At 33.5% G+C, this 25,472-nt stretch overlaps 1 protein-coding gene across 1 annotated transcript in view; it reads right to left on the bottom strand.

Annotated features, from left to right (window-relative positions):
* Positions 1-25,472, bottom strand: part of Thsd7b (thrombospondin type 1 domain containing 7B) — an 823,364-nt gene that overhangs the window by 71,174 nt on the left and 726,718 nt on the right. Inside the window, exon 17 of the mRNA XM_063259013.1 lies at positions 21,837-21,987. Within this exon, the coding sequence (XP_063115083.1) occupies positions 21,837-21,987 (151 nt within the window). The remainder of the gene's footprint in view (positions 1-21,836; positions 21,988-25,472) is intronic.

The raw sequence follows: 25,472 nt of genomic DNA, 5'->3' as shown, positions 1-25,472 counted from the left end.
GTATTTCCAAAGAGTCTGTAGTGATTTCATCTTTTTCATTTCTTATTGCATGAATTTGAGCTTTTTCTTTCCCTTTTAAAATTAGATTGACTAGGGACTTGTCAATTTTATTTATTCTTTCAAAGAACAAACTCTTTGATTCATTGATTCTTTGGATTGTTTTCTTAGTCTCTACTGCATTATTTTCTGCTCTGGTTTTTATAATTTCCTCCCTTTCTTTAGCTTTGGGCTTGCTTGCTCTTCTTTTTCTAGATGTTTGAGGTGTAACATCAGGTTGTTTATTTGTATTCATTCTGTTTTCCTGATGTGGGAAGTCAGTGCAATAAATATTCATCTGAGGATTGCTTTCATTGCATCCCACAGATTTCAGTAAGTCTTATTTGTGTTTTCGTTTGCTTGTAGGTATTTTTTAATTTCCTCTTTAATTTCCCCTGTGACCTACTCATTTCTCGAGTGTATTATTCTATTTTCACGTGTTTGTGTTGTTTTTGCAGTTTCTTTCATCATTAATTTCTATTTTCATGGCACTATGATCTGATAACATGCATGGGATAATTTCAATTCTTTTGCATTTATTTACATATATTCTGTGGGCTAATATATGGACTATTTATGAGAATGTCCATGTACTGCTGAGAAAAATACATATTCTAATGTTGTTGTATGGAACACTCTGTATATGTCTATCAAGTCCATTTGTTCACAAATATGATGGAGTTCTGTTATTTCTTTGCTGATTTTCTGTCTGGTTGATCTGTCCCTTGATGTCAATGGTGTGTTAATGGAACTTCCAATCCTAGTCTTCTGAGGATTCTCCATACTGACTTTCATAGTAGCTGCACCAGCCTGCACTCCCACCAACATGGTATATAAAACTATCTGCCATCTTTTATGTTACTTCTTGCCCAAAGTTAATTTATCACTACTTTGAGTATAGTAATTGAATTTTTATTTGTTATATATGTATTTGATTAATCTTATCTCTCCCTTTCAATAGAATGTGTGCTCCATGTGGGCTGAAACATGATATTGCTGATTGTTGAGATATTCAGGATCTGACATAAACACATGTGCCTGAGAGATACTTGATAAATAGGTTTCAAAGAACATAGGCTTGTGAGTTACAATTTAATCTTTGCAAGGCAACTCTGGCCTTTATTGGGTCAAACAGAGAAAATATTTATTACATTCCCAATAGATATTTGGAATATTAAATTAGTTAAAATAATGTATGTAAGCATAAGTTCCTAAGAGTTTTGGAAAGTCAGTGCAGTTTATAATTAATGTATTCTATGCAAGTAAAAGTATAAAATGGAATCAATATATAATTACCATGATATTACTGCAAACCTAATCAATAATTAAAATGCAATACATTAAAATAACTGGTTAATAGGCTGACCAGAAATTTTGGTTTCTGGATCCTACTGTAATGGGCTGTCTTCTGTCTCTTCCCTAGATTTGAAAAGTCCTACAAATTTGTATGCAGAAGAGTAGCCTATTGTAACCTCCATCTTTCTTTTGAGAAATAAAGAGGTTAATAATGATGCAACACCACCTGTGTTTTGACTGCTATCCTATCTTCCCTCTAACAGCAATAGGAAGCACTTCAGAATACCAAAATTTGCTTCAGACTGTAGAAAAAAATCCAAGGGGATGATCTCATCCAATCCTTCAAACTCCTGACTAGCTAGTTGTATTTTTAAATATTTTGTTCTTATAGACAATGAAATTAAAGTTCAAAGGTTATACAACTTTATACTAAATACTAAAGCCAGGATTAGAATCTGAGAGGACAAATGCATCATAGAGATGTGTCAAGGTTGCAATTATTACAACCGCTATTTGTTTTTTTTGTTTTGTTTTGTTTTTTGTTTTTTTTTTTTTTTTTTTTTTTTTGTCTTTTTCATTTTTATCGGTACCAGGGATCGAACTCACGACTGCCTGCTTGCAAGGCAGGCGCTTATGCCGCTGAGCTAAATCCCCAGCCCCAACCGCTATTTGTTTTAACCTGAAAAGCATTTAGTACGAACAATGGTAATTACAGGAGGAAATTACATATACAACAAGTAAAGCATTTAGTATGAACAATGGTAATTACAGAGGAAAGGAAATACAGTGTATAAGATAATAATACACTATACAATATAGAACAGAAGGGTCAGGCTATGTCTAAAACAACGAATAAGGATTGCTGCTTGCTTTTGAGGAGCACACACAGTTCACAAAACATGCTCCCAGTCTATGGCCCTGGCTTGTCAAATTTAGAAAGTTAATGGGTAGGAGTGCCAGCTACATGTCTCAGTATTTACAGAACTGACTAGAGCAAGCACAGAAGCTCTGATATCGTTAAGATGACATAAAACATTCTTGTAAGGTTTTGTTAGCCCACTGCTGAGGGGCAGTTCGAATAATGCAAAACTCTTAGTAGGTTTTTGTTCAGCTAAGATGTTTGAGTAAAGATTTTATAATGGCTTGGGACACCCCCGCATGGTTTCTTTGGCTGGTTTTTCTGTCCTATACAGTTTTGAAAGTACATTTTGCAGTTAACTCAGAGGCCTTGGAAAAGATGAGAGATATATGATACATCCAATTACAGAGTCCCAGGCTGTCACATGTCTGTTAATTTTGGAATTTGCGATAAAGAAAGGAGAATGACCTGCCTAAAATACTTGCCTGCATTCTTTAAAAAATATCGAAGCCATTCTTTTCAATTATTATTTGGTATTATTACATGTATTTAGTACACAATGACTGCATTCCTCATGGAGAGTTGGTACATGTACATAGTATATCTCTATTCATTTCCACCCATCTCAACCTTGGTCTTCTCACTTATAAAAGATCTACCTCCATATTTCTTACTATCTACCTTTTATTTTGTTCTTTATTTATATTTTGGGTTTCTCACATAAGAGAAGCCATGAAAGAGAAAGAAAAGTGTTTTTTAGTATTATCATTAAGTGAAACATAGTCGGGATACTGACTGAAAATACTACAGATACTATACTGAACAATATTTAGTGCAATGAGAATAACAAAACAAAACAAAGCAATCACAATAAAAATCCCTAAGCCCCACATATTAGCTATCAATATTGTATGAATTCTACAATCTTTGAATCTCTTAATTATGTTGTAATTATCTTAAAAAAATTTGCTTTACTTAGGAACATACATTAAATTAACAATATTAAGGGTGTAGAGTAGATGATGCCTATACTGTACACTCAAGTGGTTAATGAAAAAGCTGAATATATGTGGAAGGAAAAGGTCTGGAGAGAGAAAAAGTGAGGGAGAGAGAAAAAAAGGAGGGAGAAAGAATGAGAGATAGGGAGAGGGGGAGAGAAAATGAATACGTAATGAACTTTAAAACTTCTGGTGTAAATTTTATGTAAATGTGACTTTATTTGCATATAATCTTTTCATTACAAGAGAAATATAGCTGAGTGTGGTAGAACATGCTTGTGATACTGGCAATCTGGGAGACTAGAGTTGGAAAAAACTTAATTTCTCCCATTCTGGGCAACTTAGTCACTTTAAAATCAAAACGACTGGAGATATAGTTTAGAGCAAAGGCCCCGAGTCCCTAGATGGCAGAGACAGACACAGACACAGACAGAGAGAGTGCTAATGAATAATATAACTCATTCATACTCATAATTATCTGTATTCTTCCCAGAGGGTCTGTAGGTGATGACTGTTATTTGAATTAAGGGGTGATAAACTCTTAAGCTCAATTTAAATTACTTCCCCTCTTTTTTCTTTGCCTCTTGCTCTTTCTTATGTGATGCTTAGTTCATCAATAGTTGTCCAGGGACAAAATACAAAGTCAAGTCAAGGTAACCAGTAAATTGCATTTGGTCTCCTGTCCTGTGAGGGTCTCCAGAATGCTGTCTGGAATGAGAATTCCAGGACAAAAATTTTGGTCTCTGTCAGCAGTATATGAATATATAAATTCTACCCAGACAACCCCGACCCAAATAAAGGGATTTTTTTGTGCCTTTTTTGTGCCTCCTCCCTTCTGCTGACATAAACCAAAGGAAATGCAGCAAACAGTTCATATAGATTCTGTCTCCACCTTTACCTGTTCTCTCCCACCAAACAGTTTTGGGTCCCTTTCCTCACAGAAGAATCTTATCTTTTGAAGGACAGAGCTATATTATCTGCTAATTGGAAGAAGCGTTACTACTCAGTTGTACATGTTGGGGCTGGCAATGGTAAAGGCTGCCATATGGGCTCTCCTCTGGCCCATTCTCTCTAGTAACACCACTGCTCAGGGCTGTCTTCATACTGGACTCTCTCTCTGTCCCTCTTTCCTCCCTCCCTCCTTCCATCCCCCGTCCTTTTCTTCCATTTCTTGCTTGCCTGCTTGCCTTCCTTCCTTCCTTCCTTCTTCCTTCCTTTCTTCCTTATCATTTCCATAATCTGCTTTGACTCACCCTTAGCACACTGTCAGGTTTCCAGGTAAAGAGTCTCTTTCTTACGAACACAGCTGATCCTTCCCAGGCATTAAGAAAAGCATCAATATACATGATCTCTTGACAACCTCTCCTTTCCCTCTTTTAAAAACTGGCACCTTGGAAATTGATGTGACAATTTCCGCATTCTTCATTACATTGTAGGTTCTTTGAAAACAAGGACTCTTCACCTTATAACACTGCAGCAAAACATCTGACACAGCAAACATTCAATATTGGAAGAATAGGTAATATTTACAATTTAATCTTGTACATTTATACCACATATTATGCTAAATGATTATATAATGATTCACATGCTAACTTCAGAGTTGAACAATATTATCCTTATCTCTCTGATTTTAATAAGTCAAAGTGGCAGTACCACACATAAAGCAAGTCAGAAGAAAGAGAATGCAGTGTATTTGGGATCCTTTTAAAACTCAGATTGATTCACAAAATTGTTTATTCAACTTTGCTAAGTATGTAAAACTTACCTTTCAACATGGAAATCAGCATATGGAAACAGTATAGGACTTTATCTCCAATTTTAGAATCATTGTTATTATTTTATTATACTTATTTATGTTTAATAATCACAATTTTAAAAAAACTAAAATAAATATGCAGAACAAAGAAATGCTAGTGGAATAGCACAAAGTTCATATTGCTGACCATATTACATTATTTCAGAAACTATATTTCCCTTCAAATTTCCATAGTTATTTTTTTAGTAATATGTCTATTATAACCAAATGGCAATGGATATTAAGATCTGGAGATAAACATATAATTTTTAAATGTTGAAGTTTGTACAAAAGACAGTGCTGTCCATCACAGCTCAGCAGACAACCATTTCATGCACAGGGTCCTTGTCAATGGGTACTGATGCTGCAACCTTCCATGGGAGCAAATGCATTTTCATATGCTTTTCTCATAGAACCAACTTTGGGGACTAAAAACATTCAAACAAGGACTTATAAGATCTCCTTCATGTACTCTAAATACATGTTCAAATTCAAAGTGAAAAGCTCAGCTTTTCTTCTTCAACACAAAACATACATTTGAGTTGAAATAGAAATCACGAGTGGATTATAGACTTACTGAGTTCAAAGTGAGTAAATCACCACAGTTCGATAGTAGAGTTTTAAAATAGCTATTATAATAATGAAATATCATCATCAGTAAAGGAAGATCTGACACATCAGAGAGAAAATGGCATTTCAAAAATTTTTTTTTGTATTTTAAAATCTTGAAATAGTCTTTATTTCACACTTCACCAAGAAAACCTTGTAGTTACTTTTAGAAAATTATAAGAAATTAAATGCTTATTATAGGTGAATCTGGGGTATGTTATTTTAAAATTTATAACTAATTTTTGATGCATATGTAATTCCAAGAAAAATAATATTTGGCATTCCAAACAAGTAACTATTATACTTTTTTATAGACAAGTAAACCGAGCTGCAAAAATTGATAAGCTGTCAAACTTGGTTAGCACAACATAAACGTCCAATATAACTAAAATAAGATTTTTATTTCTTGGTGTCTTCTTTGCTCTTAAGCGATGCATCAAGTATGATATTTATATGCTTGCCGCAAGTTTTAATTCAACACTGAGAAGAATAATTTTGTTATTTTAACAACGGCCAATACATCTTCAGATTTTTTTTCTAAAATACATGGGTTTCTTCACTGCTTGTGAGAAAGTAGACTGGTGCAGCCACTGTGGAAATTAGTATGAGGATTTCTCAAAATATTTGGTTTGAAGATCCTATTCAATCCACTTATTCCTTTCGTGGATATTTTTCAAGAAGAATTGAAAACATTATACCATGGTTATATGTTCACTCATGTTTATAGAAGCACAAATTGTAATAGTAATCTTGGAAACACCAAATGCCCACCGATTGTGGAATGGATAAAAAAGATGTGGTGTTTTATATAATGGATTACTATTCAACTATAAAGAAGGATGAACTGGAGGCTTACATAGGTAAATGCAACTTGAGATCATACTCATAAATGAAATAAATCCTACTCGCATGTGTAAATATCATATTGTCTCCCTAGTTGTAAAAAAACTGAAAGAATAAATAGTTCCAAAAGGCACAACAGAGACTGTGAAAGTGCAAGGGGAAGAAACTGCTCAAAGGGACAGGATAACTGGGATAAGGGAAAGGAGAAAAGAAAGAAGGGAAAAGATTATATATACACAAGATAGATAATTGTACCATTAATCTCTGTTATTTCATCAAATAGAATGATTTGGGCTTCCATTGTTTAACCATTTTTTTCATGCCTATATCTTATAATCTGAACAACCACTCTGAGGATAACAATATGCAATATATTAACCATTGTTAATCTTCCATTATGCTGTTTTCACATTCTGTATTTTGTTCTTTTTAAAAAAAAATCCTACAATAAAAGTTAAAGATTTAAATAAGCTATTTTTAGCACCACTGTGATTTTTGAAAGGGTCATCTGAGGAAGTCTTCTTCCTCAGAAAACTAAATTCATTGCCTTTAGAAATAAAAATAATTTTTCTTTTCTTCTTTTTAAATTTTTGATAGAGCTGGGAATTGAAATCAGGACCTCACAGTTACAAAGCAAGTACAATACTACTGAGGTATATGCTCAGCCCTAAATTAATTTAATCACAGTTTTACTCTAATTAATAATCATGTAAAGACAATAAAGTGAGATAAATCAGAATAATATTTTACATTCCAGCAGCGTGTTAAGTGCTATTTACGTACTGCATTTGTGGGAGCCTCCAAACAGAAGCGGGTTTGTGCTGAGTTGCCATAACACACGATTTCAGCAAAGCATCAACTGAAGGTAGACCAACAGCCAGCAAGGACCAATTCGTCACTAATTACTCTAAAGTCAGAGCAACTTAATAAAGTGACAATGGAAGGAAACCTAAAATGGTAAAGCACAAAATTGTCAGCCCCTGATTCACAGGGATGGAGAGATTTCCTGAGACCTTCTGGAAGGACAGCGTGGTGTAGAAAAGAAAGACAGATATGTGAATGATGATCTAAGAGTTACTCCAAGTGCTTTGTGTCAACTTGTTCTTGTTGTGAATTATGTTTGGTAGCTTCTGTTAAAAAGCAAACCCTTATAAAAAGCATTTAAATTGAATTTCTTTGGGTCACTTGCTTGTTGACACAAAGAGAGAGAGGGAAAAAGAAAGAGAAAAATTTCCAGGTTTCCTTTAGAGGGTTGGAAATCATAAAATTATGAGTTATGCAGATATTTACAAGCTTGGCTTAGACAGGGTACCATAATCTATAAATACTATTCAAGTGATTTATGTCTCAATTGTTCTTGCATATTAACAATATCAGGAAATGTATTTAATTTATTCTCAGGGAAGTGCATTTACATTATTCACAACAAGCCATTTATAAGGAAACGTGGAAGACTTAAACTAAAGTGAATGCCCCTCTAGTGGGTTTTGAACAATTATTACTGTCTAATAAGTGTAGTGTCCTAACTTAGTATCCAACCTAATGGAAATGTTCACCAGATACCCTGTAAGCACTTTATGCTCTGAATTAGTGAACAGTGTGGAAACATGACAGGATCCATATACTGTGTCTAAAATAATAAAGGATCTGAAAGGCAAAGAATCTACTTTCCTTGCTGAAATTGTTCTAAGGCATGAAAAAAAATCATATTTGGTTTCTGATTGTATATTCTAGATTGTCAGTCATAGCAACATGGAATATTTCAAGCCTCTGAGGATCTTTCAGCATACTGACTACTTATCGAAATTGTGGAAACTACAGTATCATTGGTCAAATATGTATCCTAATTGCATCTGGATAAAATAACATTCTGAGTTTCTATGTGTTCTTTATAAAAACATGCATATGTACATATCAAGAAGGGAAGGGTGAAGAGAGAAGAAGAAAAGGAGAGGGATATTAGGAATGATGAGCTGGGAAAAGAGAAGGTGAAGGAATGAGGGGAAGCAGAGACTAGAAAAGTGATTGCCAAGCTGAGTCAGTGTCCATTTATGTGCTATCATGTATTTCTCTCAGGACCCCTTTGAGGAATAAGCAACAAAAAAACTATGTAACAAATTTGAAGACTGAGGGTTATCTCTAGGTATAGACAGTGCAACTACAATTCTAATAGTTAATCTTTTATCAATAAAGTATTGTCCTCAGTTCAAAATAATTAAATTAGAGGGAGGGACCCCAAGTGATCCAGCAAGACACCCACAGCAGTAGCAGCAGCATCAGTGGGAGGCACGTGGCTGAACCACCCCAGGGAGGGACCCCACTCCCAAGACCTCTGCATGGACACACATGCCAGCAGTTGGTAAGTCAGAGAACCAGTGATGTGCTTTGGCACATGGACATGTGTAATAGAAGGGGGCAGTTGGGACTGCCATTATCCTGTTTATGTAAAATTATATATATACATATGTGTGTGTGTGTATATATATATATATATATATATATATATATATGAACAAATTTCACTGAAAAACTGACTGGAGTACACAACACATTTCTAAAATCACACTTGGACCTACCCTAAAAATATAAACACCAGAGAAAATTTACCCTGTTTAATTTTTAATTGGTTTTCCTTTTTATATTTGTTGAGGTCTTTTTTTAAATTTAGTTTAATTTGGTCTTGTTTTATTTTTTAACGTTATTTCTGTATACTGTCTTTAGTCTCTTTTTTCTTTTTTCTTTCTTTAATGACTTAGATTTATTAATTTCCTTTATGTTTTCATCTACTTGTCTTCTAATTCTCTATTGTCAGCCATCTTGTTTGATTGAATGCTTATTCACTTTCATGTCAGTAAATATGGTTTCTTCTCTATCCAGTTTACTTCAGTACTCCTCTACTTCCTCTTCCATTCTTTTCCTCTTCTGTTCTCCACTTTCCTAAAACTTGAGATCATTCTATGCCCCCCATCCTATAGGTTACTATCTTGCTCCTATCCATCTTAATCTCCATTTCACAACAGGGTAATATCCCTCCACTACAAGGAAAATTATTGCATAGAGGTTCCTGATATACATTGGATTCTGTTATACAACTGTTGAATTAGCTTGTACACTTAAAAGTATCAGGCCAACAGTTACCACAGTTTCTCAATAGCTACGCTGAGCTCAAGACTATTGTTGTTACTAACTGTACTGCTTTTATCAGGATACCATACCTGCTGTAATCAGCTTTTCTCTCCTGTGTGATAACACTGTGATTATATGGGATCATTACCATCACCATAGTCCAGTATCAATGGCTGAGTCAAATAGTTAACTTCTAATCTCAACCCACGTACTTTGGATAGACACAAAGTCCAAGGACGATATATATCTAGAAGATATTCCTGTGGAAAAGCCATTTGCTAGGGAAACTTCAATACTTGTGATAAAGCAATATACATAAGAAATCTACAAGCATAAACATAGAAAACAAAACAGTACAAAAATAGAAAACAGAAAATGACAAAGTGTAGAAGCAAAATGCAATTCCATATCCCCAGCCCACCAGGACAAGTCCAGAGCACAGTAAGTTAGAGGAAATCAGAAGTGAAGCCCTGGAGCTTTCTGAAATGATAAAGTGAAAAAAATAAATGAAAGAGGCTATAGAAAAAACAAAATAATCTCTAAAATACAAAAAGAAATGATGATCAAAATGATTGATACTACAGCATACACATATGAAAATATAGAGGAGCTCTATATTTCATAAAAAGCATGAAAGTTCAACACAGGAAAAAAAATATAATCCATGAAACAGAAACGGGAGATTAGAAACTCCACTGAACATAAACTCAACAGATTGTGTAAAGGTGAGAATAGAATATCAGATTTAGAAAATAGGATTGTGGCTAGCAACCATGAAAAGATGCCTTAAAATAGTGGGAGATCATAAAAAATCAGTCCAACAGATAGAATATGAAGCAAAGAAGAACATAGGATTGACTGGAGAAGAAACAAGATTGATTGGAGTCAATGAGAAAGCTAGGGATAGTGAAAAAGACATTTAAGAAGAAGAACTCTTCATAGAAATAATGGCAGAAAAATTTCCCAACATGGGTAAAGAATTTGACATGCAAACAAAAGAAGCATATAGAATGCTAAATAGACATGACCAAAACAAATCTACACCAAGGTACATAATAATCAAATTTCTAGAAACTCAGCACAAGAACAAAATAATATAATCATCTATAGAAAGGAAATAAGTCACCTATAAAGAATACCCATCAGAATCACAGCAGAAATATCAACACAAACACCCAAATAAAGGAGGTCTTGGAGTATCTCAAGCCCTAAAATATTTCAACATAGCTTGATGTGACCCACAAAATTATCTTGCAAAATCAACAGAGAAATAATATACTTCCATAACGAAGAATGACTGAGAAGAAATTTATGACCACTAAGTCAGCTGTATAGTATGCTCAAGGACATATTAGAAAGAGATAATGAAGACCACAGACACATGAACAGCAATTTAGAAAGAAGTAGCCAGGCAGGGTAAGCAATTAAACAGAGAAGGTATACAGGGAACCAACAATAGAAACAACACGACCTAAGAAAAGCCAATACATACCAGCTATTAAACCAATGTAAATGGTCTCATATAACCAATCAAAAGAAGCAGATTTGGACTAAGAATAAGATCCAACAATATTATGCATTCAAGAAATACATTTAACTGAAAAATTCGTAGACTGAAAGTCAAAAGACAGACAATATTTCTCCACGCCACAGAAACTCAGAAAAAAACAGGAGTAGCCATTCTATTTGCAGACTGTGTAAACTTTAAGCCAAAACTAATCAAAAGAGACAAAGAAGGTCTCTGTATAATTGTTAAGGGAAAACTCCAAGAGAAGATATAACAATCATAAATATACATGCACCAAAAACCAGTGCAACAAATTACATAAAATAAGTATTAACAGACTTGAAAAACCTAATAAGCAGTGACATAATTACAGTAGAGAACCTCAGTATTCCACACTCACAAATATAGATCAACCAAACAAAAATTGAGAAAGAAATTCAAAATTAAACCAAGCCTGTGATCAAATGGACCTGAAAGGTATCTAAAGTGTTCCAACACAAAACATCAGAAAAGTCATTCTTGTAAACTGCACATGGGACACTCTCCAAAGTAAAAACATTAGCCACCAAAACAAGTTTAAGTAAATACAGAGGAATAGGAATTTTCCTATGCATACTATCTGATTATAGTGCAATTAAACTGGAAATCAACCACAAAAGAAACCACAAAAACTACATAAACACATGGACATAAAACAACCAATGAGTAAAAGGATATTAAAGATAAAATTAAGCAATATAAACAAACTATAAAGCTGATACAACGTACTAGAACTTATAGGGTGCAATGAAGAGGGAAATGTATAGCAAGGAAATCTCACACAGGAAAACAGAATGAGTTCAAATAAACAATCTAATATTGAATTTCAAACTTTTAGATAAAGAAGAACAAATCAAACCTGAAACTCATTCATTTATAAAGATAAGAGCAGAAATTAATGCAATTGAGGCTAAGAGAATAATACAAAGAAGCAATGAATATAAAAGTTGGTTCTTTGAAAGCATAAATAAAATTGACAAATCATTAGCTAACTTCATCCCAAAAAGGAAAAAAAAAAAAGTATAAATTCAAGTAGTTCACAATGAAAATGGGGAAATCACAACAGATCCTAAAGAAATCCAGAATATCATCATACCTACTACAAAAACTTATACTCTAGTAAGATAAAAAAAAATGTGGATAGATGCCTAGACACAACTGAGTTGTCAAAACAAAATCAAGAAGACATAAAATTCCAAGTAGCTCATCAGCCAATGAAATTGAAAATGTAATTTAAAATTTAACAACAATAAAAAGCCAAAGCTCTGGCTGATTGAATCCTGGTTGAATTTTCCAAGAAATTTAAAGAACCAATGCCAATAATACTGAAACTGTTTAAGAAAATTGAAAGGGAAGCACTATTTCTAAAATCATTCCTGGAAGCAAGTATTACTCTGATTCCAAAACCAGGGAAGAACCCCCCCCCCAAAAAAAAAAAAGAAAGCTGAAGCCAATCTCTTAATAAACACAGAGAAAAAAAAATCTTCAATAAGATACTAGCAAACAAAATGCAGCAAATCATTAATAAGATTATACACCATGATTAAGTAACATTCATACCAGGGTTGCAGAGATGTTATGACAAATCACTACATGTAATACTACACATCAACAGAAAGAAATACAAAAATCACATGATCATCTCAATAGATGCAGAAAAAGCTTTTACGGAGTCCAACACTCATTCATGATAAAAAAAGGAAACTGTACAGAAAATTGGAATAGATGGTCTTTACATGAATCTGATGAAAGTCATCTATGACAAACCAACAGTCAACATCACACTAAATAGTCAAAAACTGAAAGCTTTCACCCTAAAATCGGAAACATAACAAGGATGCCCACTATCACCCCTCTTACTCAACAGAGTTTTGGAAACATTAGTCAGAGCAATTAGACAAGAGAAAGAAATAAAAGGAATAAGGATAGGAAAGAAGAAGATATATTATCATTATTTGCAGATGACAGGATACTCTATTCAGACCCCCCAAAATCTACCAAAAGACCTGCAAAGATAATAATCAAAATCAGTAGTGTAGCTGTATAGAAAGTCACACAAAAACCAGTAACATTTTTTGTACACAAGCAACACACTCACTGAGAGAGAAATTAGGGAAACTACACCCTTTACCTTAGCATTCAAAAAATGAAACACTTTTGAATTAATCTAACAAACAATGTAAAATACCTAAACATTTAAAATTCCACTACTCTGAAAAAGGAGATCAAAGAGGATATTAGAAGATGGAAAGATATCCCTTGCTCATGGATAGGAAGAACGAACATTGTGAAAATGGTTCTCTTCTCAAAACTCCTGTATAGATTTAAAGCATCCCAGTCAAAATACCATTTAGCATACCTCACAAAATTAGAGAAAACATTCCAAAAATGCATTTGGAATCAGAAGAGCCCTAGAATAGCAAAAACAATTCTGGGTAAGAATGGCAAGTTAGGGGATATTATGAACCTTGACCTGAAATTATGTCACAAAGCCACTATGATAAAGTTGGTGAAAAACAGACCTAAGGATGAGTGGAACAGAATAGAAAATGCATACACAACTCCAAACACATTCAGCCACCCATCTCTGGAAAAGGAGCCAAACAGGTTCAATGCAAGAAAGTCTCATTGATAAACAGAGCTGGAAAAACTAGCTTTCCACATGCTAGAGACTAAAACTAGACTAATTTCTATCACAATGTGCTAAACTAAACTAAAAATCAAAATAGAAATACTAAATTTACTGAAAGGAAATCTAAGCAGAAATCTTGAAGACACAGGTGTAGGCAGAATTCATGATTTCATGAAAAAAAAAAACAGACTGCAAATAACACTGTCTTCTAAAAAATATTTTCTCCTTTGTCTACTGGATCTTATTGAATTAGCAAATGATCCTGACAGAGTGTGTTGCTAGAACATGCATGTTAAGCACAAAATAACCTCTTTCCTAATATAAACAGTGTGTGTTCCGGACTGACAGACTTTGGAGAGTTCTATGTACTAATATTGTCTTGGAGGCAGGGATTCATAATTAAATTAGACAACTATTTGTTAACATAGGCAGAATTCCTGCATTCTAAGTGCCATTACAGCAGTGTTTGTATCCAGTGATCCATTTCTATGCTCAATTGATTGTCAATGGCTAGAGTAATTTGTTTTATTAATTATAGTAAAGTACCAGTATACTGTCCTCTATTCTGACAAAACTTCCAAACCACACATCATATTATTTTATTGTTGCCATGATTTTGGTGTCCGGCTCCTACAATACTAGTTTCAAAGTATTCTTCTTATAAAATAACACAAAATGTTTCCATATCTATTTAAAAAACATGCTCAAATGCCATTGTATCTTTATCATTTTATGATAATTAACAATCTCTAACATTCTCTAGTATACTTTACATGTATATATAATCATTTTGTTTCATTATCTTATTTCCATGCTTTGACAATAATTTGAAATACAGAGTAACAAAAGGAAAATTGTGCTAAGCAATCCACTCTGTTATTAGAACATGGAACATAGCCATACAGCCTTATAAATGTTGAAGAACAAGAAGGAGGGAGGGAAAGTAAGAGAGACAGAAAGACAGGGATATAGAGAAAACAAGAAATTATTCATGTTAGAAACGGCCCAACTCTCACTTTTACTCAATTTGTAAATGCTTTGATGAATGTGACTGAAATCAACCCATTATATTTCAATGTAAAATAAATACAAATTAAGAATAGTTAAAATTGAGTGATATTTGATTAGAATATACTTAACCATACTTATAATTATAACATTTGGTCTCAGGAGTAATCAGCAAATGATGTTTAAACACATAGGTAAATGTAGTTAAAGGAATATCTCTGACACAAAATTTAAGGGAGTCTTTCAAACTACATCCTAATGCTATATACCTAAAATACAAAAATAATTCCTTAGGTCTCCACTGAAATCCTTTGTTATGTACCCCCACTTAATGAATTTTTGTAGTCTGTTTGCAGTTTCACTGTATCCCAAGTAAAACAGTTTCAGCCCTCTTCCGGGAGGATGTCACATCATCTAGCTGTGTTCATGTTTTCTGTCTGTATTCTATTTTGATGGGCTTTTTAGGCCTACTAAAAGTAGATTATAAGTGTCAAAATTAAAATCACAGTCGAGCATTTAATAGTCCAGGTGATGTCAGCTGCCAAAATGTTTATTATAGGTTTTTATTATAGGTAAATTAGTATCAGTAAATCTTTTCATTGCTACAAAACAAAGCAAATATCTTTAAAAGAATTTCATTCTTAATAGAAAAACATGTACCTTAAAATCCAAGGAAAATTAGTTGAATAAGTACAATGAACAAAAATAATATATTAACATTAGAAAATAAAAATTAAAAAAAAATGAAATCACAGTTTTAAAATTAAGTTTGCTAAAATACACTGGAAAAATCTAAGAGAAATGAAGAGAAAAAAATAGCAAGGCATAATGAAATCAGATATAATCACAAATACAAGAAGATGTGTCTACAAGAGGACTTTTGAAAAATATATTTTAGAAATAATTTCATGTTAACAAGTATCAAAAATTATGTGGACTGAGCAGTAATAGATTTCTGATAATATCTATGTGTGTATGTGTGTGTGTGTGTGTGTGTGTGTGTGTGTGTGTGTGTAAAAAAGCTGCAGAAAATTTATACAAAAATGAGAGACATAAGTACATTTTTAAAATACCTAAGCATAATACTCTGATTAAAACCAGGACAAGATACAAATTATTTTTATTTAATTCTCAGCATTATTTAAAGGGTTCTTCCTAGTATATAATAATATATCTAGGAAAGATGATATAAAGATGATATAAAGATATAACATGAGACCATAAATTTTTATACTATAAAATCATTTCTAAATTGCATAATTGTGAAAAAGCCTAATGTGGACTAATGAAAGAAAAAACTAATAGAATTAAGTCCAGGTATGATGGCGCACCCCTGTAATCCAAGCACTTCAGAGGCTGAGGCAGCTGGATTGCTGAGTTTTTGAAGTCAACTTCAGCTACAAAGTGAGTTCAAGGCCAGCCCAAACTGCATAGTGAAACCCAATCTCAAAAAGACAAAAAGAAAAGAAAAACTAATAGAATAAGAATTGGCCCTTGATATCTGGATCCTCACCACATTTTTATTGGGATCATATTCCTTACACCACTCTCCAGAAAAGAGTGTCCAGTCAGAGAGCCTTGGTGACTGTCAGGCTCATCTCACTTGGTTCCCTTCTTCAGTTACCAGGTTGTTTACATGTGAATACAAATCCAATTCAATCCAAATAGATTCAATTATCTCATTGTCTTTGAACTTGCCTTACCACCACACTGGTTTAGTCATTAGTAAATTAATTAATTTTGGCACTTTGTATTAAGATTACTTTTACAAATTTTTGACAGCTTTATTTTTACAAAATCTAAAACTTGTTGAGATTGTTATGACTTGTGACTGATCATCAGTTTAAAAAGACAAAGATATATATGGATGAAATGATGTGGACTGTGGTAAACCCATTCATCTTTGAGTATCTGTTGGGAGTTAGTTCCAGAATACCGCATGATGAGAATACAGAAATGTGCTGATTCTCAAATAATTTATATAATAATATAAAACGTATATTTGTAGATACCCCACATTCTCTTGTATACTTTAAATAATCTCTAGATTACTTATAGGTTATATTTAGATCACTTGTAATACATTACTGATAATATTTAATACCATGTAAACACTATGTAAATAATTGTTACACTGTACTGTTGAGTAATGATAAGAAAGAAGGTCTGTATGTGTCTACTACACACAATTTTTGTAGTTAAGGGAATCTGCAGAAGTGGAACCACAGAAAGGAGAAGGAAGGTTTTAATGTATGGAGATAATGATGCTATTTTTAATTGAGAATTTACATTATAAAATAGAATGAGAGGGAGAGAAAGGGAGAAAGAAACAGGATAACAATGAGAACAATGGAATCTTTATGGTTTACTCCAAATTGATGATATTGAGAATTAAAGAAATCAGACTATATATAAAAAAGAATAATACCAAGTAGATTAAATTTTTAAAAAACTAGAGCAATGCAGAGACTCCTTTTATCAAATTCTCATTTTCTGTGCCAATACAAGGGAAATGAGTTTCCCTTCCTGCAGTGCATCATGTGGCTCTGAAAACAAGACTGGCTTTAAGTGATATTAAGCCTCATCACACAGAGGGTACAGAGCAATGAATGATTGTCTTCTGACAAGTGCCAATATCAATTTAGCAGGAAAAATGAGAATTTACAGCCCAGATTAGAGAAAATTATTACCATTCTCTTCCCCTGGCTTTTAGCTGTGGGTCTAAGCAAAACATGAGGCAGTTTGAGGGTCTTGGCCATAAAACGTCCTCCAGAGACAATCACAGGTTTCTATCTGCTTGTTAAAGCCTGTTAGAAGAGGTTGAAGAAATGCTTGGAGCTAAACTCCAGTGCTAAACATTGCAGTAGATTGCTTCCCTTAAATGCAACTTACAGACAGCGTTATTACATGCTGAAAATGGTGACTCATCAGTAATAAAATGTCACAGTCCACAGTTTTTCCTCAAAATAATGCTGGACCACCATGAAAAAAAGGGAATATTTCTTAACCCCAAATGCTTATTATGGATCACTTATGAGAAAACTAGCATATATTATTTTAAATCACAGTCTTTGCTTGAAGCAATAATGTCATAGTTATGCACTGGTTTTGTTAATGAACCTGGTAAATATAAAGATATATAGAAAAGGGTAAAACATTGAAGTAAGATTTTGAAAGTGCAATAATTAGAATTAATAACACTAAAACCTCACGGAGTTTCTTTGCAAAGTTTACCATTGTGATCCTTCTACAGAAGTTGTTCTAGTGACAATAGAAAGATATGAGTCCCTATTGGATCCTGAGGTTTTCTTGGACTACTCTTCAATTCATACTGAGGGGAATGTCCGGATAATTCTAGCCACCTTTGAGGCATTTAATTGGAAGTGAAACAGCTGACATTCAAACTGATTTGCTACACCTAAGCTACTTTTATGGACAAGATTTTGAAAGTCTTGCTTCTTCAAAATGTGCATCAGTTTTGAAATTATTCAAAACCACCTTTGCTTTCTCCTGTCAGTATCATTGTTTAGGAAATTCTCTGATAAATCTTTAAGGACTATCAAAAGTAGAAAATCTATACTACAGAATAAACAATTTCTGTAGGGATCAATAGCATAAATGAAGAAAGCATTTGCAAAATTGATATCACATATTCTTCTAGATGTGTGAGGGTCTGAGCTGTTTCAAATGTTCCAAAATATCTGCATCCAGAAACTTACAAGCTCTTTTCAGCAATATGTGATTCTATGAACAGCCTCAGCTAATTCTGAATTATGTTGAATATGAGTAAAAACTGGATAAAATCATTAGATAACAGAGAACAGTGTATAAAATAATGAACTATTAAGTATTTGTTTGTACTCACATTTGTGTGCATACATACATGGATTTATACACACATATGAGTATACCTTTAAAGAGTAAACACTTTTGAAAAGATTTTTGTGTACACAGTTCTACAAGCTTCTTTTCATATTAAAGCATGGTAGAAAAATGAGCAAGTTGAAGTCAAAAATAATGATTCATGCATGTGTCATGGGAACAAAAAGTAGGTATATTAAATTAAAAACAAACACATGGTTTTCCAGTTTCTTCAAATTCTCCTTGAGTTGTATTTGGTTTCACCCGATCTGTTTTTAGTCTCTAGTCCTCCATAATACAGATTTAAAATGATCCTGCTATAATTTTTAATGTTTCTGTCATATTTGCTTTTCTAGATGATTCCCAATTGACAGGGACTGCCAGGTCAGTGACCCAGTAACTCAAGGGTTTCTATCCAATGGCTTGTTTTTTGGAACAACTATTAAATTAGACAAAATACATAGTTCAGCAAAGGAAGTAGTATTATATTTCTGAAAGATCAAATAATAATATTTGTGTGGGGAAACAGATATTTGCTGTTACAACTTAGAAATTTACTGTTGCTTTCCCACCACACTTTAAACAACAGGAGGGGGGTTCATTGGGCTTCTTCTGTCCCCCCTTTTCCCTCTGCCTTCTTCCATCAATATAATATATTAAGCAATACTCTGATATTCACTTAGTACATGTTATCTCTGATACTTAAACAATACAGAAACAACAACAACAAAAACCACTGTCATTACCCTCTATTTCTGGTAAGGCTCCAGTCACTCAGTTCTTAAGTAACTATTTACAATTATGATTGAAACGTGGTAAGATTATTTACATGTTTGACTCTCATGAAATGCCCTAGGAGGGGAAATATATGCATGAAACTGGTTCCATTAACAATTACCGTGCTGCAGATTATCAAAGAAGAATTTGATAAAATAATAAAAATAGAATCCTAACATCAGCACATGGTATGGAGAATACTTATAAAATAATTGTTTGCTTCCTCAGGAAACGCACATGAAAGTGCTAATTAAACTTTATTACAGTAATTCAGGTTTCTGCCTTTGTTATGACCACCACCATCATCAAGGACTTATTAAGCTCCTATAATGTTGGAACCTTATGCTAAGATCTTGAAATTTGTTAAAATTATGTGACATACTCTAGATTCAGGGAGCAAAATCACGTGTGATTCCAATTACTATACATTTTTCTATGTTGAAGTTTCTATAGAGAACAGCATAGCATCTGACCGAGAACAAGGCCCCTATGGTCAGAGAGATCTGAGTGACCACAGGTAAGTGTTCTAAAATCTTAGCACAGTGTTGTTAAGAAACTTTGTGTTATATTTGGCACAATGTTGGCTACATAAGACATGCTCATGAAACTTTTTTTTGTTAACAGAGCAGTTATCATTATAGTTATTATTATTGTGTAACTTTGAAAGTACCTAAGCAATTCAAGGAAACATTTGTCTTGTTTCAGACTGACAAGTGAATAATTGGTGATGTTATCTTCCAGACATATAAAAGGAGGTTAAAATACTCCTTTCATTTCTGACTTCTAACCACCACAAAAATAGAATGATTACAGTTGGATGAGCAAACCTGAAAGAAAATAGCCACTCCAAAGAAGCTAATGCAGGTGTCTGTGCAATCACAACTTTGTGAAATGTTCCTAAATAAATATTTTACCCCTCTGGCAGGATACTTTGACTTAAGAGATCAACATTTTCATTGCAAAGTAATTAAAGCTTAATGGGATCTTCTCTGAGTAAATCAGAACAAGAAATGAGAGAGATCATGACCTTTACATTTAATTAAACTTCTTCAGGTTGCTAATTCTTTTATAGGTTGATTAATACAGAGTGTATTCATTCTAAGGTATGAATATGTATACTAACTCACAGGAAAATCAAATAGACAAATAAAACATTTTAGTTTTCTTTTAAAGAAAGAAATATGGAGTCTAAATCTATCTTAATTCTTTCACAGTAAATGAGTGGAGCATGTAAGACAAAAGGCTTTGTCTTCATAGGAAAGAATCAGGTCCATTCCTAGATTATCTTTTGTTAAGTGTAGAATTTTTCAAAACAACTTAAGCTTTCTAAGGATAACTTTCTTCAGCTGAAAAAGGAACTAATCATAGTACTTATGTAGGATGAGGTCGAGAAGAAATGTGCTCCTTGCTCAAAGTAAGTGGCCAATAAATGTTAATTTACATTATATTTAAGTTAATCAGAAAATAAATCAATTAGTAATACAACCATCCCACCCTACAAGTACTTTTTATTAATTTCCTTTCATCTTAATACTTTGTGGGTCTCAGAAAAACTCATCAAATAAAATATAAAAATGACAGGAAAATACCTCTTAAGTTTGCAATTCTTAGTAATCAATAATTAAAACTGCAAATATAGGCTATTAACAGATTGCAAGGGTGTTTCCACTCCTTAAAAAGGTTTTCATAATCTCTCTACATATTGCCAGTATAAGAGTTCAATTCAATTTAATCTTAGTTCTTTCCGTCCTAATATTTGGACTGGTATCATATGTTCTCAATTCTCATTTTCCCTTTCTTCCATCTTTACACAGAAATATAAGTTTAAAATATCAGAATTCATCTTCTGGAAATGTTAAGTTGGACTGTACTACTTGAAGAATATTCTTTCATATTTCTATAATATTTCCATTTTAAAAAGAAGAAAAATACAGGCAAATGCTTTGCATTTAAGCAAAGGGTTCTTTTTCTTTGTCAGGATGGAAGACTAAAAGCACAGAAGAGGAACACCTGTCTTCAACAAAACAGCAAAAGGCAAACACAGATAATCACTAAAAAAAAGCAAAACTGCGCAGTGGAGTTGATTTCTTAAGATATAATTGGTTTTTCCAGAATAAAAATGAAACATAACCAGGAAAGTATATAATAAAAATCATTTTGATGCTAAAGAGGACCTCTCTAACATGGAGATGCAGCTGAATCCTAGTATGATCATTAGAGGCTCATTTCCCTGCTTCGTGTTCCTATGATAAAGGCCTTAGGAAAAGCAACGGCTTTCTAAATTGCTCGGTCTCAGAAAAAGAAATTTTTTTTTCGGCTTTCTCAGGAAACAGCATTTGCCCATGTTACTTGAAGAATGGTTTGGAAAGCAGCATTGTAAATGCACAGAAAGAAACAGCAAAGGCAGTGCTGCAGATCTGGGGCACTGAAACAGGGAAAGGAATTACCTGTGGACATTTGCTCCAGGTTCCCCACTCAGACATGACACATTCATTGGGACACGGGAGAGAACAGGACTGGGTTTCTGAGGGAGTTTCCTCCTGGTTGCATAGGTTAAGATCCACTGCTCCTCCTTCACTGTCAGCAGTATTCACACACCTGGGAGGGGAGACCACACGTTAGCTGGATTCCTTAAAATGATGGGGAGTAAATTTAAGAGAGTTACAGTGTATCATAACTGCTGACTGTATAAAGATAGTCAAATGGACCATTATAGAGTGATAACTCAGTAAAGTACTTTTTATTTCACAAACTAAATGAGCACAACAGAAAGACTAGGACACTGACTTTCCTCAAAGAACTTCCAGTCTCAAAAGACCTAGAATGGATTTACTCAGTCCAAGCACTGAGAAAATGTTTCATTTATTATAAAATATCTTACATGCTTCTCTGAATAGATAGACCACTGTGTGAAAGGTAGAGTCCCTATCCTTTCTGTGGTTCTCCTAATCTTTCCCAACATATTTCTCAAACCATCCTAATCTTTATCCCACACATTTAAGGTCATAGCAAAGTAATATAAAAAATAATTGAATATATCATTCTTTCGGGCATTTTTTAATTTCAAATGGAGACATTTGCTCTCATAATTAAAGAGCAATGAGGAAGTACTGCCATGCAATGCAGGAGCACAGAGCATGGATATACAAAATTGTTGCTTATTCTGCTCTACATGAGTCTGTGACATAAACCATTATGCTATGGACAGGATAGTGAAGATCCAATTATACTAAAATTAAATGTTACATTACTATATATCCTCCCAAAAGAGTTTGAATCATACATTTGGAAAGTAGCACTACTAAACAAACATGTAGAACACCTGTAAGTGTTCTTACTGTGCTGGAAAGAGAATAAATTATTTTGAAAACTGGTAGGTAGTACCTACTTTATGTAACCTAGCATTTGCATAGGAATGTGAAAAATGCCTATCCAAACAAAAATGAAAACTGACTGAAAATGTTTATAACGGCATTATTCATGACCAACTAAGCCAGAACAGCTCAAATGTTCAGTGACACTAGAAGGAATAAATACTTTATGCTAAATTCATTGGGTTAAATGCTATAAAGTGATGAGAATACATAGATTACTGCTACATGAAGTGCTTATAAACATAATGTTGAATAAGTCAGCTAGACAAGAAAGAAAATATAGTCATGTTTCCATTCATATAAATTGGCATTTCATAAAATGCCAAAACTATTCCATTTTTTCAGAAGTCAGAAGAACGGTTACCCTTGCAGGAATGTTTAGTGACATAGGGTTTATACAGTTCTAGCAATATTTTGTTCCTTGACTTCTGAGGTATGTTTGCATTCTGAAATGCTTCCCATTATGTCCTCCTGATGCTAGTAATTCTCTTATATTTCAGTTAGAAGTTTATTTTTTGACATAAAATTGCTGTATGCAGAGATCTTTCCCTAGGAATTGGGATATGACATTATTTGTTAATAATAATGCACTTAATAAATATTCTTTGAGTATATTATCTATGAGGTCCTTGCTTGGATGTTGGAATACAAAACTGGAAAACACAGATAATTTCCCTGGCATCTTATTCCAATGCTATGGAAAAAGATCACGTGAAAATTGACAATGATGTTGAGATAAATGATATCATTTGTTGCTCTGGTAGTTTTGATACAATGTCAAGGTAAAGGTATGCACTCTAACACTTGTGCCGGGGAGCTCTGTTGTTCCTCAAATCATGTTATCCTAATAAATTATCCTGTACTGAAGAAATTGTTCTCCACACACGTTAAAAATAGTAAAACAAAAGTTAAGGACACTTCCTTAGTAGCATCTCATGTAATGTAAAATAAACCAAGCTTTATTAGCTGTCAAGTAATGAAAACTATAAATTCAGTAATGAAGGTTGACAAGGAGAAATAGAAGGAGAAAAGACCTAAATGATGCCTTCTAATACAGGGAGGCATGGAATAGGCTCTGCTATGGACTTCGATTTCTCCCACGGTCATGGTCCATAAAGGAAGGAGAATCCATGGGATGGCTTTCCCTGGAAAAACTGAAAGCACTTGAAATTGCTCTTTTGTCTGTCTACCCAGCTGATATTCTTTTATCATTTCACTGAGGAAAAAAAAGATAAAACTACTGGTTAATGACATCAAATGTTCTTATAGATCACTTTTTGTTCATTTTCAAGATGCCACAAAAACCATAATAAAGAAAATCATTACCAAAGCAATAACAGTAGTACTGGTAGATGGAAAATCATTTTGCTATAAGATGAAGAACATGAAAGAGAACTGTAACTGGAAAATACATGCAGTCTTGAACTACCTTAATATATCTGAGACAGTTGTAAACTGTACCTTCAGGGCATAACAATAAAATAACTACACAAAACATATGAAAATATTACAAATTTCGTGGTTCTAAGAATACCTGAATATGAAGATAAAGAGGAGGCTGGACAACTGTAGATCTTGTTGAAAGTATGCTTAAGAAGTGCCTATCTCCTCACAATTGGTTAAGAGAGTACCTGTTGCTATCTCTGCAGATTCATTATCTAGAAAGGGTAATGCACTAAAATATCTTTGAAATAGAAAGTGTGCTACATTTAAGGATGGTGGTGTCTTATTGAAAACAAGAGTTTCAGTTTATATACTAAAAACAAACAAAAAATCACTGACTTAATTGCTTAATTATGAAAAATAAATATATACAATTCTGTTGGCTAGAAATCTTCCCTGTTTCTTACTGGGCTAGCATCAGAATATCAGTTGAGCTGTATCACAGGAAAGAACCATTTCCTTGACCTTTCCATGTTCTAGCAGCCACTCATGCTCCTTGAATGGCCTCTTTCCCACTTATAGAGTAGTAGCATTACATTTTTCTGTGCCTGCCTTACATACATACACCTCCTTATCATCTCCATTCTATTCTTAAGGACCCCTGTGAACAAAATGTGACTTTCCGGACTATTCAGGAAAATTATCCTATCTCAAGATTTTTAACTTAATGAAATCTGCAACATCTGCTTTCTCATAAGGGAACATATTTACTAATTCCAGAGGAGAAAGTATGAACATTCCATCATTCTGTGTGCCACACGACAAGCTACTTTCATTGAGTTCCCAGAATAATGGCTGTCAGAATGATCTGTTTCATCTATGATTTAAGAAGAACGTTTTTTTTTTTTTTTTTTTTTTTTTTTTTCGGGGAATTCTGGCCAGCCCAAGAGTGACTACTTAAGATTTAAATTGAGAGTGTTTGTAAATAAACAAGCAACTCTCTCCTACATATCCTATTTTTCTTGCCTATTTCCCTTCAGCCATCAATTGAGGATCATTGTAAAATTGCTCTAAGCCATTCTGTATTTGCTATCAATACTTCCTTACCTCCCTCCATTATTACTTCTGGAAGTTACTTTAATCATGCTTTTAATGCCATGGTAGAGAACCTCTTATCAAAATTACCAGCAGATTCCCCTTTGCCAAATCAAATAGTCAAGTCTTATCTCAGTAAATTCAAAAGTATCTGAAAAAAATTGATTGCTATTTTCCTAGAAAATTGCTCTTCTGTGTCTTCTCATTTTTTTTTTTTAGTTTTCCTTTTAC

The sequence above is a fragment of the Cavia porcellus genome, unplaced genomic scaffold (assembly GCF_034190915.1).
Source record: "Cavia porcellus strain 051 isolate PalLab524CR breed Dunkin Hartley unplaced genomic scaffold, mCavPor4.1 scaffold_12, whole genome shotgun sequence".
In the NCBI taxonomy this organism is placed as follows: Eukaryota; Metazoa; Chordata; class Mammalia; order Rodentia; family Caviidae; genus Cavia; species Cavia porcellus.
Note: the sequence above shows the minus strand (reverse complement) of the source record. Positions and strands in the feature narration are given on the sequence as shown.